This window comes from Hemitrygon akajei, chromosome 2, assembly GCF_048418815.1.
Source record: "Hemitrygon akajei chromosome 2, sHemAka1.3, whole genome shotgun sequence".
NCBI lineage: Eukaryota > Metazoa > Chordata > Chondrichthyes > Myliobatiformes > Dasyatidae > Hemitrygon > Hemitrygon akajei.
This window is the reverse complement of record NC_133125.1, coordinates 1,996,385-2,011,715: the sequence shown is the minus strand read 5'-3', so window position 1 is coordinate 2,011,715 and position 15,331 is coordinate 1,996,385. Positions and strand designations below refer to the sequence as shown.

Sequence of the window (15,331 nt, the reverse complement as noted above, 5' to 3'; positions counted from 1 at the left end):
TTTTCCAATGTCCCATACACTTGTTGTAGCAAAACTAATTACATACAATACTTAACTCAGTAAAAATATGATATGCATCTAAATCACTCTCTCAAAAAGCATTAATAATAGCTTTTAAAAAGTTCTTAAGTAGTTTACTTAAATACATTAAATACAATCAACCCCGGCACTTTAACATATCTTACTCCTGGCGGTTGAATTGTAAAGCCTAATGGCATTGGGGAGTATTGACCTCTTCATCCTGTCTGAGGAGCATTGCATCGATAGCAACCTGTCGCTGAAACTGCTTCTCTGTCTCTGGATGGTGCTATGTAGAGGATGTTCAGGGTTTTCCATAATTGACCGTAGCCTACTCAGCGCCCTTCGCTCAGCTACCGATGTTATAACTCAGTATGTGCGGTTGGGTGACTGTAGGTCTGACACGGTGGTCAGCAGCACAGGAGCGCCGCAGGGGACCGTGCTCTCTCTGGTCCTGTTCACCCTGTACACATCAGACTTCCAATATAACTCGGAGTCCTACCATGTGCAGAAGTTCGCTGACGACACAGCCATAGTGGGTTGTGTCAGGAATGGACAGGAGGAGGAGTATAGGAAACTGATACAGGACTTTGTGATATGGTGCAACTCAAACTACCTGCGTCTCAATATCACCAAGACCAAGGAGATGGTGGTGGACTTTAGGAGATCTAGGCCTCATATGGAGCCAGTGATCATTAATGTGTGGAGCAGGTTAAGACCTACAAGTATCTGGGAGTACAGTTAGACGAGAAGCTAGACTGGACTGCCAACACAGATGCCTTGTGCAGGAAGGCACAGAGTCGACTGTACTTCCTTAGAAGGTTGGCGTCATTCAATGTCTGCAGTGAGATGCTGAAGATGTTCTATAGGTCAGTTGTGGAGAGCGCCCTCTTCTTTGTGGTGGCGTGTTGGGGAGGTAGCATTAAGAAGAGGGACGCCTCACGTCTTAATAACCATATAACCATATAACAATCACAGCACGGAAACAGGCCATTCTGGCCCTCCTAGTCCGTGCCGAACTCTTAATCTCACCTAGTCCCACCTACCCGCACTCAGCCCATAACCCTCCACTCCTTTCCTGTCCATATACCTATCCAATTTTACCTTAAATGACACAACTGAACTGGCCTCTACTACTTCTACAGGAAGCTCAATTCACACAGCTATCACTCTCTGAGTAAAGAAATACCCCCTCATGTTTCCCTTAAACTTTTGCCCCCTAACTCTCAAATCATGTCCTCTCGTTTGAATCTCCCCTACTCTCAATGGAAACAGCCTATTCACGTCAACTCTATCTATCCCTCTCAACATTTTAAATACCTCGATCAAATCCCCCCTCAACCTTCTACGCTCCAATGAATAGAGACCTAACTTGTTCAACCTTTCTCTGTAACTTAAGTGCTGAAACCCAGGTAACATCCTAGTAAATCGTCTCTGCACTCTCTCTAATTTATTGATATCTTTCCTATAATTCGGTGACCAGAACTGTACACAATATTCCAAATTTGGCCTTACCAATGCCTTGTACAATTTTAACATGACATCCCAACTTCTGTACTCAATGCTCTGATTTATAAAGGCCAGCGTTCCAAAAGCCTTCTTCACCACCCTATCTACATGAGACTCCACCTTCAGGGAACTATGCACTGTTATTCCTAGATCTCTCTGTTCCACTGCATTCCTCAATGCCCTACCATTTACCCTGTATGTTCTATTTGGATTATTCCTGCCAAAATGTAGAACCTCACACTTCTCAGCATTAAACTCCATCTGCCAACGTTCAGCCCATTCTTCTAACCGGCATAAATCTCCCTGCAAGCTTTGAAAACCCACCTCATTATCCACAACAGCTCCTACCTTAGTATCATCAGCATACTTACTAATCCAATTTACCACCCCATCATCCAGATCATTTATGTATATTACAAACAACATTGGGCCCAAAACAGATCCCTGAGGCACCCCGCTAGTCACTGGCCTCCATCCCGATAAACAATTATCCACCACTACTCTCTGGCATCTCCCATCTAGCCACTGTTGAATCCATTGTATTACTCCAGCATTAATACCTAACGACTGAACCTTCTTAACTAACCTTCCATGTGGAACTTTGTCAAAGGCCTTGCTGAAGTCCATATAGACTACATCCACTGCCTTACCCTCGTCAACATTCCTCGTAACTACTTCAAAAAATTCAATAAGGTTTGTCAAACATGACCTTCCACCCACAAATCCATGCTGGCTACTCCTAATCAGATCCTGTCTATCCAGATAATTATAAATACTACCTCTAAGAATACTTCCCATTAATTTACCCACCACTGATGTCAAACTGACAGGTCTATAATTGCCAAGCTTACTTCTAGAACCTTTTTAAACAATGGAACCACATGAGCAATACGCCAATCCTCCGGCACAATCCCCGTTTCTAATGACATCTGAAAGATCTCCGTCAGAGCTCCTGCTATCTCTACACAAATTTCCCTCAAGGTCCTGGGGAATATCCGGTCAGGACCCAGAGATTTATCCACTTTTAAATTTCTTAAAAGCGCCAGTACTTCCACCTCTTTAATTGTCATAGGTTCCATAACTTCCTTACTTGTTTCCCACACCTTACACCATTCAATATCCTTCTCCTTAGTGAATACCGAAGAGAAGAAATCGTTCAAAATCTCTCCCATCTCCCTCGGCTCCACACATAGCTGACCACCCTGATTCTCTAAGGGACCAATTTTATCCCTCACTATCCTCTTGCTTTTAATATAACTGTAGAAGCCTTTCGGATTTACTTCCACCTTATTTGCCAAACCAAACTCGTAACTTCTTTTAGCTTTTCTAATCTCTTTCTTAAGTTTCCTTTTACATTCTTTATATTCCTCGAGCAATTCCTTTACTCCATGCTGCCTATATCTATTGTTGACATCCCTCTTTTTTCGAACCAAGTTTCTAATATCCCTTGAAAACCATGGCGCTTTCAAACCTTTAACCTTTCCTTTCAACCGAACAGGAACATAAAGATTCTGTACCCTCATAATTTCACCCTTAAATGACCTCCATTTCTCTATTACATCCTTCCCATAAAACAACTTGACCCAATCCACTCTCTCTAAATCCCTGCGCATCTCCTCAAAGTTAGCCTTTCTCCAATCAAAAATCTCAACTCTAGGTCCTGTCCTGTCCTTCTCCATAATTATATTGAAGCTAATGCTATTGTGATCACTGGACCCGAAGTGCTCCCCAACACATACATCTGTCAGCTGACCTATCGCATTCCCTAACAGGAGATCCAACACTGCCCCATCTCTAGTCGGTACTTCTATGTATTGTTGCAAAAAACTATCCTGCACACATTTCACAAACTCTAAACCATCCAGCCCTTTTACAGAATGAGCTTCCCAATCTATGTGTGGAAAATTAAAATCTCCCACAATCACCACCTTGTGTTTACTACAAATATCTGCTATCTCCTTACACATTTGCTCTTCCAACTCACGCTCCCCATTAGGTGGCCTATGATACACTCCTATCAGTGTTACTACACCTTTCCCATTCTTCAATTCCACCCAAATAGTCTCCCTAGAGGAGCTCTCTAATCTATCCTTCCAAAGCACCGCCATAAGATTTTCTCGGACAAGCAATGCAACACCTCCTCCTCTGGCCCCTCCTACTCTATCACACCTGAAGCAACTAAATCCAGGAATATTTAGTTGCCAATCACACCCTTCCTGCAACCATGTTTCACTAATAACTACAACATCATAATTCCAGGTATCAATCCACACTTTAAGCTCATCCACCTTTCTTACAATGAAAGGTGGTAATAAGCTGGTAAGGAAGGCGGGCTCTGTCGTGGGCAAAGTACTGGGTCTTGATGAAGGACCTCAGCACAAAATGTCAACTGTTTAGTCTTTTCCATAGATGCTGCCTGGCCTGCTGAATTCCTCCAGCACTTTGTGTGTGTTGCCTTGATTTCCACAATTGCAGATTTTCTCATGTCAGAGATTACTACCTTGGAGGACCTACTTTTTAGCCTCTTCCCTAACTCCCTATACTCACTGCGCAGGCTGCCTTCCTCCTTTCTACCTGTCATTTGTGCCAATATGCACCAAGACCTCTGGCTGCTCACATCCCTTTTGAGAATCATCTGCAGCTGCTCCAAGATATCCTGGACCCTTGCATCTGGAAGGCAACACATCTTCCTAGTTTCTCTCTTGTAGCCACAGAATCTCCTGTCCATCCCCCTAACTAATGAGTCTCCTATCACTACCACTATGCCTGACTTTACCTTTCCACACTGAACCTCAGGGCTAGCTACAGTCACTGGTCTGGCTGCTGCTGCTGTGCCCTGATAGGTCAACCCCACCCCAGGAGTATCCAAAGGGGTATATTTGATGCTGAAGGGAATGACTACAGGGTAACCCTCACTGACTGGACTGAATGGATTAAGTACAGTTATAAATGCAGTTAATGAACTAAATTCAGTTCTTACTTACTTTATTTCATTACAATGATTTTCAATCTTGTTTAGAAAATCCACTTACTTTTCCATTCAGATATTGTGGGAATCCCTCTTCCAAAAAACCTAAGTGGATATTCTCTACTCCCATTGCTAAGAAGAACTCCAAACAATATTTTTGTGAAAAATTCCCGACCTGACTGGGTATTTAGTGAGTTTCATGGCTGCAACGTTAATGCTTCCACCTTCATGATTCGGACTGGCAGGTGGAAGTACATAACCTATGCTGATGGGATTTCAGTACCTTCCCAACTGTTTGGTAAGTCTTATTTTTAAAAAAAACACTTTCTAATTCTTTTATATGACAGAACAAATTGATAATAATGACAGTCATTCCAAATATGTATGTTTGTTTCAAAACAGAACCTGAAGAGCTCTACTTTCAAATCTCTTAGTATCTTTCCTTTCAGTTAGTCCTGACGAAGGGTCTCGGCCTGAAACATCGACAGTGCTTCTCCTTATAGATGCTGCCTGGCCTGCTGTGTTCCACCAGCATTTTGTGTGTGTTGTTCGAATTTCCAGCATCTGCAGATTTCCTCGTGTTTTCTCCAATATAGGGACGTCTGTTTAGAATGGAGATGAGGAATTTCTTTAGCTAGAGGATAGTGGATCTGAGGAATTCATTGCTCAGATGCTGTGGAGGCCAAATAATTGACTATATTTAAAGTGGAGGTTTATAGCTTCTTGATTAGTAAAGGTATCAAAAGTACGGGGAGAAGACAGGAGAATGGGATTGAGAGGGATAATAAATCAGCCATGATGAAATGGGCCAAGTGGTCTAATTCTGCTAATAGTCTCATGGTCTAAGATGAACGTTGCCACTCAGCGCTGTATTTAGGTTTCAGATGTAATGTTGAACACTCAGTTTGATCCACAGTTGTGTGTCTATTTTCCCAAACAAAATGTTAGGAAAGGATAAAAGCCATTTTGCAAGATTGTGCTGAACTACACTTGTTGACCCCAGTCCCTGCCTGCCTGTGGAAAGCCAATCTCACTGACCACAGTTTTTTTCCTCCCAGAATCTGTGTTTGAGAATGGTAACCATCTTCAAAACCTTTGCCATGACCTACCCTTCTGCTATGGTTGATTTTAGATTGTTTAATGATAATAATGTTTTTTCCTCTCTTCAGATCTGATTGCTGATCCAGATGAATTGATAAATGTGGCGACCAAATACACAAAAATTACAAGGACTCTTGATAAGAAACTTCGCTCCATATTAGATTACTCAGAGGTATCCAGATCCGTTCATCAATATAACAAGCTTCAATTCAGCAAATGGAAAGAAAGTCTGGGAAAGAATTACACAAATGTTATTGCCAACCTCCGGTGGCACCAGAGTTGGCAAAAGAATCCTGTATTTTATCAAAATGCAATTGAAAATTGGTTAAATTCAACTATTGGCATATAGTTTTCCATGTATTATTACCTACAAGGATCCATGTCTAGTCCTTTCCACTTATCTACTTGCTGGACTTTGGAGACAGTAGATATTGTCCACAAATGTAAAGTCAGAAACTATACACTCACCAATGAAATGCAGGTCTACCTTCCTTGGCCTTCTACATCTACGGCAGGGGTTCCAACCTCAGTTAATTGTAGGGGTCTATGGTATAAAATAGGTTGGGAACTCCCGCTCTTGGAGCTTGTCAGACCCAATCTCAAACCCCTCTTCTCAAGCTCCTCTATCCAGACCCCTCACCAAATTCAACTCACCTCAAACTCCGCACCTCACACTCCTCAACTCAAGCAACACTCCTCAGCTGAAACTCTGATTCTCTATCTCCACATCTCACACTCCATAGAACCATAGAACATTACAGCACAGAAACAGGCCTTTTGGCCCTTCTTGGCTGTGCCAAACCATTTTTCTGCCTAGTCCCACTGACCTGCACCTGGGCCCTATCCCTCCAAACCCCTCTCATCAATATACCTGTCCAAGTTTTTCTTAAATGTCAAAAGTGAGCCCGCATTCACCACTTCATCTGGCAGCTCATTCCACACTCCCACCACTGTCTGCGTGAAGAAGCCCCCCCCCCCCTAATGTTCTCTTTAAACTTTTCCCCCTTCACCCTTAAACCATGACTTCTGGTTTTTTTCTCCCCTAGCCTCAGTGGAAAACTCCTCTCCTCAAACTCCTCACATCCAACTCCTCAGGTCAATCACCTCTCATCAAACACCTCTTGTCAAACATTCTCATCAAACACCTCATCTTCAATTTCTTCTCCTGAAATTCCTTGCTTTTCTCCTCAGATGCCTTGCCTCTAACTCTTCTCCCCTTTAAGTCTGGATCACGTTCCCTGTCCTCTTTGTCTGGATCTCTTTCCCCACCCCTCCACCTTAAGTCTGGATCTCCTTCTATCTCCCTTAACTCTGTATCTTGTCCCCCTTAACTCTGGATCTTTTCTCCCCCACCCCCATCCCCTTTTTGGATCTCTTCTTCCATCCCCCTTAACTCCAAATCTCTTCCCCCCCACCCTATCCCCCTTCTGACTCTGGTTCTCTTCCCTCCTGTCCCCCTTTTGACTCTGGGTCTTCTCCTCCCACCCTCCTTTTCACTCCAGATCTCCCCTATCCCCCCCACTTTTGACTCCAGGTCTCTGCCCCCATCCCCTTAACTCCATATTAATTATAGTCAGAAATGGGATACTCTGACTTTAAGACAATTTCCCCTTCTCAGTATCTGTATCCCTGAAACACAGTTGACCAGAGTATCCTGAAATGCTTCCTATTTGTGACAGTGATTGGATAGTTTCATTCATATGTATTTGAACAGGAGTGGAATCACCTGTAAAGACCTTGAGTTTCATCATGCACCATATTTGCAATGTTCCAAGAACCTATCACTGACTTTGTTACAATTCCTATCTGTTTGGTATTTTAAAACAATATCGTTCAAAAACAGGTACTGATACTTCAAATTGATGCTGTGATAAACGACTCCACCTCAACTCCCTATCTCCCATCTCCCATCCCCATGCATCTTCCTGAACCCTTAGGCCCAGATCTCTTTCCCCATCCCCCTTAACAGAAAATGCCTAGCGATGGTGGTGCTGGCTAGAAGGGCCAAATGGCCTCCTCCTGCACCTATTGTCTATTGTCTATTGATCCAGTCAAAGTCAGACATTTCATTATTCTTTTCATGTAGTGCTGCAGTGATTTTATTAGTGCACAAATTATTAACTAATATTGTTGTATTGACAGCCCAGAATTTGTACTTCTGTTTTAAACTGCTGTGTTATTATAGTATTAATTTCTGCTCACCATTTTAGAGAATGCTGTTACATTGTTTGGGAACATGTATGAAACAAATATTTGTACAGAAATCCATATGAGATTACTGTGTAACTTGTACATTGTTCTCATATATCATATTGCTCTAGAGAAATTCCAGATCCAGTTAGTATTTCACATTTAATCAGTAGTTTATTTATCCATTAATGACTCCCCGGCTCAAGTTTACATATTTCTCTATATTACAAAACAGAACTGCTTTGTGGACTAATCAAATTTGTAAATATATTAATTTGTGAGATCTACTTTGAATAAAACAACTGCACAATAAGATAACTCTAATGTCACCATACTGTACTTATTCATTAACATCACTGAAACATTTATCTGCTCTTCATGGCTTTACTGCTCTGGAAACTTGTGTGCATGTCAGTTGTGATGTTCCCTGCTTCACAGTTGTATTACAACAATGACTGCACTTTAAAAGCTATTTACTTGGCTGGAAACTCTTCATGGACATGTTGAAGATATGAAAGGTATAATGTCATTGAAAGCCATTTTTTTAAATGTAGGTAAACCTCTTGCTATTAGCACATTCTGTTGGACTGTGGTGTCCACGTGGATTACTGATCATAATCATTGTGGGTTCATTTGCCTCTGTAGAGATGTGAATGTGCAATCAATACCTGTGAGACCATCACTGATTCCATCCTTCAACTGTGATGTTAAATCAAAGCGCTTTTAAAGCTACCTGTAAATAATTTCCAAGGCATTCTATAGAAGCAAACTTGTGCTTTAGTCATATCAGTCTTTCAGTTAACATTCACAAAAATTGTATATTAAATGTGATATGATATTGATCTTTGTGAGATCAAGCTGTATGCAAGTTGGTGATTGATTTTCCCCCAATACATTATGTATCATAATTTCATAACTGAAATCATGAAAGGTCCTAATGTTAACATTTTAGTGTAGCAGTTACTGTAACACCATTACAGCGGCAGCAACCCCGATTCATTTCCGCTGTTGTCCGTAGTGAATTCGTACTTCCTCTGTGGAATGCTTGGGTTTTCTCCAGGTGCTCTGGTTTCCTCCCATATTCCAAAAGCCTACCAGTTAGTAGGTAAATTGGTCATATGGGTGTAAACAGGTGGTTTGGGCTGGTAGGGCCTGTTACTGTGCTGTATCTTCAAATAAGAAATAGGATCTTTGTATTGAATTATGTACCAGGAAAAAAGGCACAACAGAAACACAAAATGAAAGTTGTCTTTCAGTAACAGTGAACTGTGAAGTCGCCAGGAAAAATGAGATTGCAGGTTGGCAAAAAAGAACGAAAACTGAAGGATCCATATTGTCTAACCAGATTTTCCTGACTTATTTTTTGTTTTATTTGGCAAGTTAAAGGACAAAGTAGTCCAAAACTGAAAGAACTAAATAATAACTTAAACTGTGTTAGGTTTCTTCAGAACAGCTTAGCCCTAGCCCCCACACCATTCTGAGTGACAATTATTGGAAGAACACGGGATCAACGGTTCCAATTTGTTGTCTTATTACCTTTGAAGACACACTGCCAGAACCAGAACAACCTAAAAAGGAAGTGTGTGTGGCTCCTGACGAAGGGTCTCAGCTAAAAACATCCATTCTTTATTTCTCTCCAGATGCTGCCTGACCTGCATTTTGAGAGTGTGTTGCGTTGGTTTTCCAGCATCTGCAAATTAGTGTGTGTGTGTGTGTGTGTGTGTGTGTGTGTGTGTGTGTGTGTGTGTGTGTGTGTGTGTGTGTGTGTGTGTGTGTGTGTGTGTGTGTGTGTGTGTGTGTGTGTGTGTGTGTGTGTGACAGAAATTAATTCTCCTTATCATCAGCTACAAGGCAAGACATAAATTGAAAGATTACAGTTGGTGAAAAAATTAATAAAGCATTACACCAACAATATTTTCTTTACAAAAAAAGCGTATAACAATTAAATGCTCACTTCCAAGCAGAAGGATAACAAAGTTATTGGTATATTTTATAGTTTAGGATTGTCGAATCTGCTGTTAAGTAACTGACAGTCGGTGCACCCGGGATTCTTACAAGATCTCATTGCATTGTTGGGAGAATCCTATGATCAAAATATTGGTGTAGTTTCCAGAATAAGTGGATTCCCAGTGCTGTAAAGCAGTCCTGCTGTGGCTTTCTGTCACTCTCTCTCGCTCTCTGTCACGAGCAGCAGAGCCCTACGAAGCGATTAATGCCGATCATCTTTGTATCGCTAACAGAACGAAATATGTTGGATAGCTGAAGAAGGAATAACGATTTAATAGAAGGAAAATGATCGATTACTTAATTGTTTTACATTTGCTTTCCAGCTTGAAATGATCCAAATAATGGAATTATGCAATTTAACGTCCAATCTCCACCAACAATAACAGAAACTGAGCGAGACACTCCTCACAGAAAAGTTTGACAGGATGCGGTGTCACAGACTGGAGACGGGAGACGAGCCGTTGTCCACAGAAGCTAAATGGTGAGCCGTGTCATCCTCGGAAGCGGTGATGCTGGTGTCCTCCATCCGTTTCCCAACTGCGCATAATTCCCTGTGGAATGTTTCCTCTCTGTAGCTTTTCAGGCACGAGAAACACACTCTCTTCTCCAGTCGCCTTAAATGGACGTTATCGGTCCTAAAAAACAGATAGACATAGGGGTTGACAGCGCTATTGGAAACCACCAAGATTCCAAGGACCGTGATTAAATCAGTGTGCGCCTCTGGTATTGTCCCAAAGGCAATTTTCATCTCTAAGACAAAATAAGGCAACCCACAAATTATAAAGGATATAATAATTACTAAAGTCATCTTCAAAGTCTTTATCTTGGCTCTTGGGATTGAGCTTTTGGGAGCAATGGTTGGAAAGGATCCATCGCGCTGTACTTCCTTTGTGCAGTTTTCGATTAACGACGCTCTCCTCGAAACGGTCCAGAGGATTCTTGTGAAGGCCACGCACAAAATGCAAAAGGGAACAAAAAAGTCAGTAATAGCTTCAAATATTATAAACATTTGGAAGTGCCATTTATGCATCTGACCAAGGGTACTGAGGCATTTTCCGTTTCCTTCCTGTATGGTCAGTTTGAAGATGAACGCCTGGGGAGCTGCGAATATGAGAGCGCAGATCCACGATATAATCGTTAAGATCTTGGTGGGGAAAGGACTATCCTTTAGATTGACTGTGGCATGGTACCTTTCCGAAGCGATAGTCGCTATAATATTCGAAGAAGCAATAAGTCCAAAGACCTGGAAAACTTTGGAAAATCTGCACGCAAGATCACCGACTAACCACGCATCTTCCAACATCTCCCAAACGACCTGAGAGAGCAAAGTCATGATAGATACACAGAGGTCTGCCGCCGCCAGGTTAGCGACGAGGAAATCAATTTTCCGCCTCTTCCTTCTGCTGCCACAGATTTTATACACCACTGCCAGGTTCCCCATGAAAGCCAGGGTGAAAATGAGGGTTACGGAGATGATCCTGGTGCGTCTCTTGTAAAACGGGGCTTCAAGTACTTCGCTTACATTACTTAATGCATCTATAGTCCACATTAGCGGAGAGAAGTTGGCTTGAATCGCGTTGTCCAAAGTTATCGCCGTCTCCATTACACTTAGTCGGGTTATAAATGTATCTCGGTTCGTTGTGAAATTATTTTCACGGGTAGGGTGTTGAAATCGGAAGATCTCTACCTGCGTGTTTTACCCGCGGCATCTGACAACGCAGAGCGATTAAACTAACCCAAATAGTTCACGTCGGCGGCAGGACATCTCTGACGTCCTCACTGTGAGATACGCTGGCTTTCTCTGCCTGTCATTTCACTGAGAAATTCACGCACGCTCTTATCACAGACCTATCGCTTTTGTCGCCTCGGGTGATACCACTGTAGTCTAGTGTTTCAGACTTTTAATGTAAGCGGGTGCCGTTTCTGAGTTAAAGACTACACCAGGGGCCAACTTTATATGAAGTTTCAAGTATGGAGAAGAGGCCATTGTTCTAGAAACCCTTAGCACTCCATGTCTAAACAACTACCACTTTTGAAAAGATTGTTTGAATTAGCAACTTTTAGATAGGCATAAGGATGATAGGAAAATGGAGGGCTATGTAAGAGGGAGGAGTTAGATCGATTTTAGAGTAGGTTAAGAGGTCGGCACAACTTCGTGGGCCAATGGGCCCGTACTGTGCTGTAATGTTCTACGTTAACACAAGAGATATCTGCAGATGCTGGAAATCCGAGCAACACACTGAAAATGTTGGACGAACTCAGCAGGCCAGGCAGCATCTATGGAAAAGACATTCCAAGCTGAGACCTTTCAGCAGGACTGGAGAAAAAAAAGATGAGGACTCAGAGTTAGAAGGTGGGGGGAGGGGAGAAATGGTGAAGTGGGGGAGGGGGGCATTACCGGAAGTTCGAGATATCTATATTCATGCCATCAGGTTGGAGGCTACCCAAACAGAATATAAGGTGTTCCGCCAACCTGAGTGTGACCTTACTGCCACAGTAGAGGAGGCCATGAACCTCCACTCCATCTGCCAAGAGTGGAATTTCCCAGTGGCCAACCATTTTAATTCCTATCCCCACTGCCATTCTACAAGAGTGTCCATGGTGACGCCACTCTCAGGGTGGAGGAGCAACAGCTCTAGTCTGTTTACGTAGCCTCCAATCTGATGGCATGAACATCAATTTCTTCTGGTAAAAATTTCCCTCCCCTCCCTTCTTCTATTCCCACTCTGACCTTCTATCTCTTCTCCTCAACTGTCTACCACCTCTCCCAGTGCCCCTCCTTCTTCCCTTTCTCCCATGGTCTACTTTCCTCTCCTATCACATTCCTTCTTCTTCAGCCCTTTACCTTTCCCACCCACCTGGCTTCACTTGCTCCTTCCTTTCCAGTCCTGATGAGGGGTCTCAGCCCAAAACATCAGCTGTTTATTCCTCTTCATAGATGCTGCCTGACCTGCTGAGTTCCTCCAGCATTTTGTGTGTTACCAAAGATTAGAGGGAGTTCTCAAAATTACATTGAAAACTCCAAAATCTCCAGCAACAACTGGGAATTCCTGTCCACTCGCCACTCAAAGTAAAGAGGAATGTTTGAGATAGCATTAAGCTTTCATTGGGAGCACAGTGGAAGAAGAACAGGACCTCCCAAACTACTCCTCTTCCTGACCCATCCAATACCTTTTGCCTCAGAGGTGGCAGAATCTCTTGCCTCAGAGGCCACCTCAAACCGAAGGGAAAGCAGGTCATCAAAGATCCTGGCTTATCAGCAAAGACTAAAAATCATTTTTGTCATTAAATTATTTATTTTATATACTTTGAATGTATTTTCAAAATTTTCTGACTCTAATGTTCAAACTGCATGCATGTTTGATTGAACCTATTCTCCATTTTAGCTCTATTTACATTAATTGGGTCTCTGATTCCTGTGTTTGTGTCATAAGGTGGGCGTTGGGAGTGGACCCAAATGCAAAATACTGACACTGAATTACTGGGGAGAGGGCTAGGTGTATCAAGAAAGCAAGGGAAGTGGGGAAGAAACGACGCTGGACAAGACACAGGCCTTGGACAAGACTAGGAGACAGGCCATGGGTGAGGACTAGAGTAGGAAAGTGTGACCTGGATGAGGAACTAGGAACCTGGACAAGGACTCCAGAGACTGGACAGGGACCCAGAACCTTGGTCTTGCTTCAGGCTTGGACTCGGGATCCAGGCGAGGACTGGACATGGCAAGGCAACAGGACTGGCCGTGGGGGCAGGACACAGGGCTCCAGGGCTGGATGAGGACATGAAGCTCAGACTTGGACCGGGAAATGAAGCTCAGACTTGGTCTTGATTGAGGGAGAGCAGAAACACAGAGCCTAGGCCAAGGGAGAGCAGGAATGCAGAGCCTAGGTCAAGGGAGAGCAAAGCAGAAGCAGGGAGAGGCGTAGCTGGACATGGACACTAGTCCTGGATGAGACCAGGACTCGGGACCTAAGCTACGACTTGGACACGGACTGGAACCTCCTCAGAACCTTGAACACGCACAGGAATCTCCTCAGAGCCTTGGACTGGAGCACAGGAACACAGAACACAGAGCCAGGACCCCTCCTTGGGGACAGGACGTAGGGCCAGGACTCATACACAGACACTAAACACAGGGCCACAAAGAGACAGCTCCAAGTTCAACAATAGATAGTTCCTTCTGTTGGCTTGGCAAGGCTCCAGTCTCACTCGTGGCTGAACTTGACAGCAATACAGGCGAGGTTGCCGGCAAGGCTTCAGGCCAGGCTACAGAGGGGAGGAAGGGAACAGTTCAGCCTCAGGGTAACAGCAAAGACAGCCTGACTTATCCCACAGAGGCAAGGACAGGCTACCAACAAGACAAACCAGCAACCACACTTGAACCCACTTATATTCCAGCCTCAAAATGAGAATCAGGTGCCTGTGATTAAGCCCAACTGAAACAACGGACAGCCAGAAGTCCCGGAGTCCGGAATCCATGGACCGGACCGTGAACCAGAACACAGTCCTTACGGACCGGACCATGACAGTTTGTCTAACACTCTGGGTTTTCAACTTTTAATTTATAAATTATATCCAAGACCTAAGATTGTTTAATGTCATTTCCAGTACATAAGTGTAAAGGAGAATGAAATAATTGTTACTCCAGATCCAAGTCAGTACAAAAACACACACAATATGCTAAAGACCAGAATAGAAAAACAATAAATATAAATACATAAGGTAGATTATAGATGTAGATTAATTTTAAGCCCATAAAGTGACATTCAGCACAGGAATCTGTACATCAGCTGGATTGCTCCCTCTGTGACTCCCTTGTCCAATCGTCACTCTTCACTAATCTCCCTGCGAGCAGCTGAAGTTCTACACCTGAACTGAATTGAATTGAATTGACTTTATTACTTACATCCTTCACATACATGAGGAGTAAAAATCTTTGCATCTCCGTCTAAATGTGCAGTGTGCAATTTATAGAAAATTATAATAAACAGTATGTACAACAGGAGAGTCAATATAATCAATATAATATCAATATAACATAGAAATACAATTGTATCTGCATGAATTAATCAGTCTGATGGCCTGGTTTGGAAGCTGCACTTCACCTGCAAATCTGCCGGGGTTGTCTATTGTGTGGGGTGCTTCCAATTCAGCCTCCTCTACATTAGTGAGCCTCGTCATAAATTGGGGGACTGCTTAATCAAACATCTCCGCTCCATTCACCGAAAGCAAGCAAAGCTTCCCGGTGGCCAAACATATTAATTCCAATTCCCATTCCCATTCCAACATGTTGGTCCATGGCTTCCTCTTGTGCCAAGATGAGGTCACCCTCAGGATGGAGGAATAACACCTTATATTCCGTCTGGGTAGCCTCCAACCCTGATGATGTGAATATCAATTTCTTCTTCTGATAAAAAAATGTTTCCCTCCTTCTCCCTTCTTCTTCTATTCCCCGCTCTGGCATTTTACCTCTTCTCACCTGGCTATCACCTCCACCTGGTTCCCTTTCTCCGATGGCCCACTCTCCTCTCCTATCAGGAT

At 43.1% G+C, this 15,331-nt stretch overlaps 2 protein-coding genes across 3 annotated transcripts in view; one reads left to right on the top strand and one right to left on the bottom strand.

Annotated features, from left to right (window-relative positions):
- The window catches only part of arsk (arylsulfatase family, member K), a 47,050-nt gene extending 38,946 nt beyond the window's left edge, over positions 1-8,104 (top strand). For both annotated transcript variants that reach the window (XM_073066256.1, XM_073066266.1), the window contains 2 exons: positions 4,572-4,793; positions 5,665-8,104. In XM_073066256.1, coding sequence (XP_072922357.1) covers positions 4,572-4,793; positions 5,665-5,945 — 503 coding nt within the window. In that variant the 3' untranslated portion in view covers positions 5,946-8,104. The remainder of the gene's footprint in view (positions 1-4,571; positions 4,794-5,664) is intronic.
- Positions 8,105-8,500: 396 nt separating this feature from the next.
- LOC140738464 (probable G-protein coupled receptor 150) lies at positions 8,501-11,396 on the bottom strand. Its single transcript, XM_073065770.1, has one exon. It carries the CDS (start codon positions 11,394-11,396, stop codon positions 10,227-10,229), a length of 1,170 nt encoding a protein of 389 aa, XP_072921871.1. The 3' UTR covers positions 8,501-10,226.
- Positions 11,397-15,331: the final 3,935 nt, after the last annotated feature.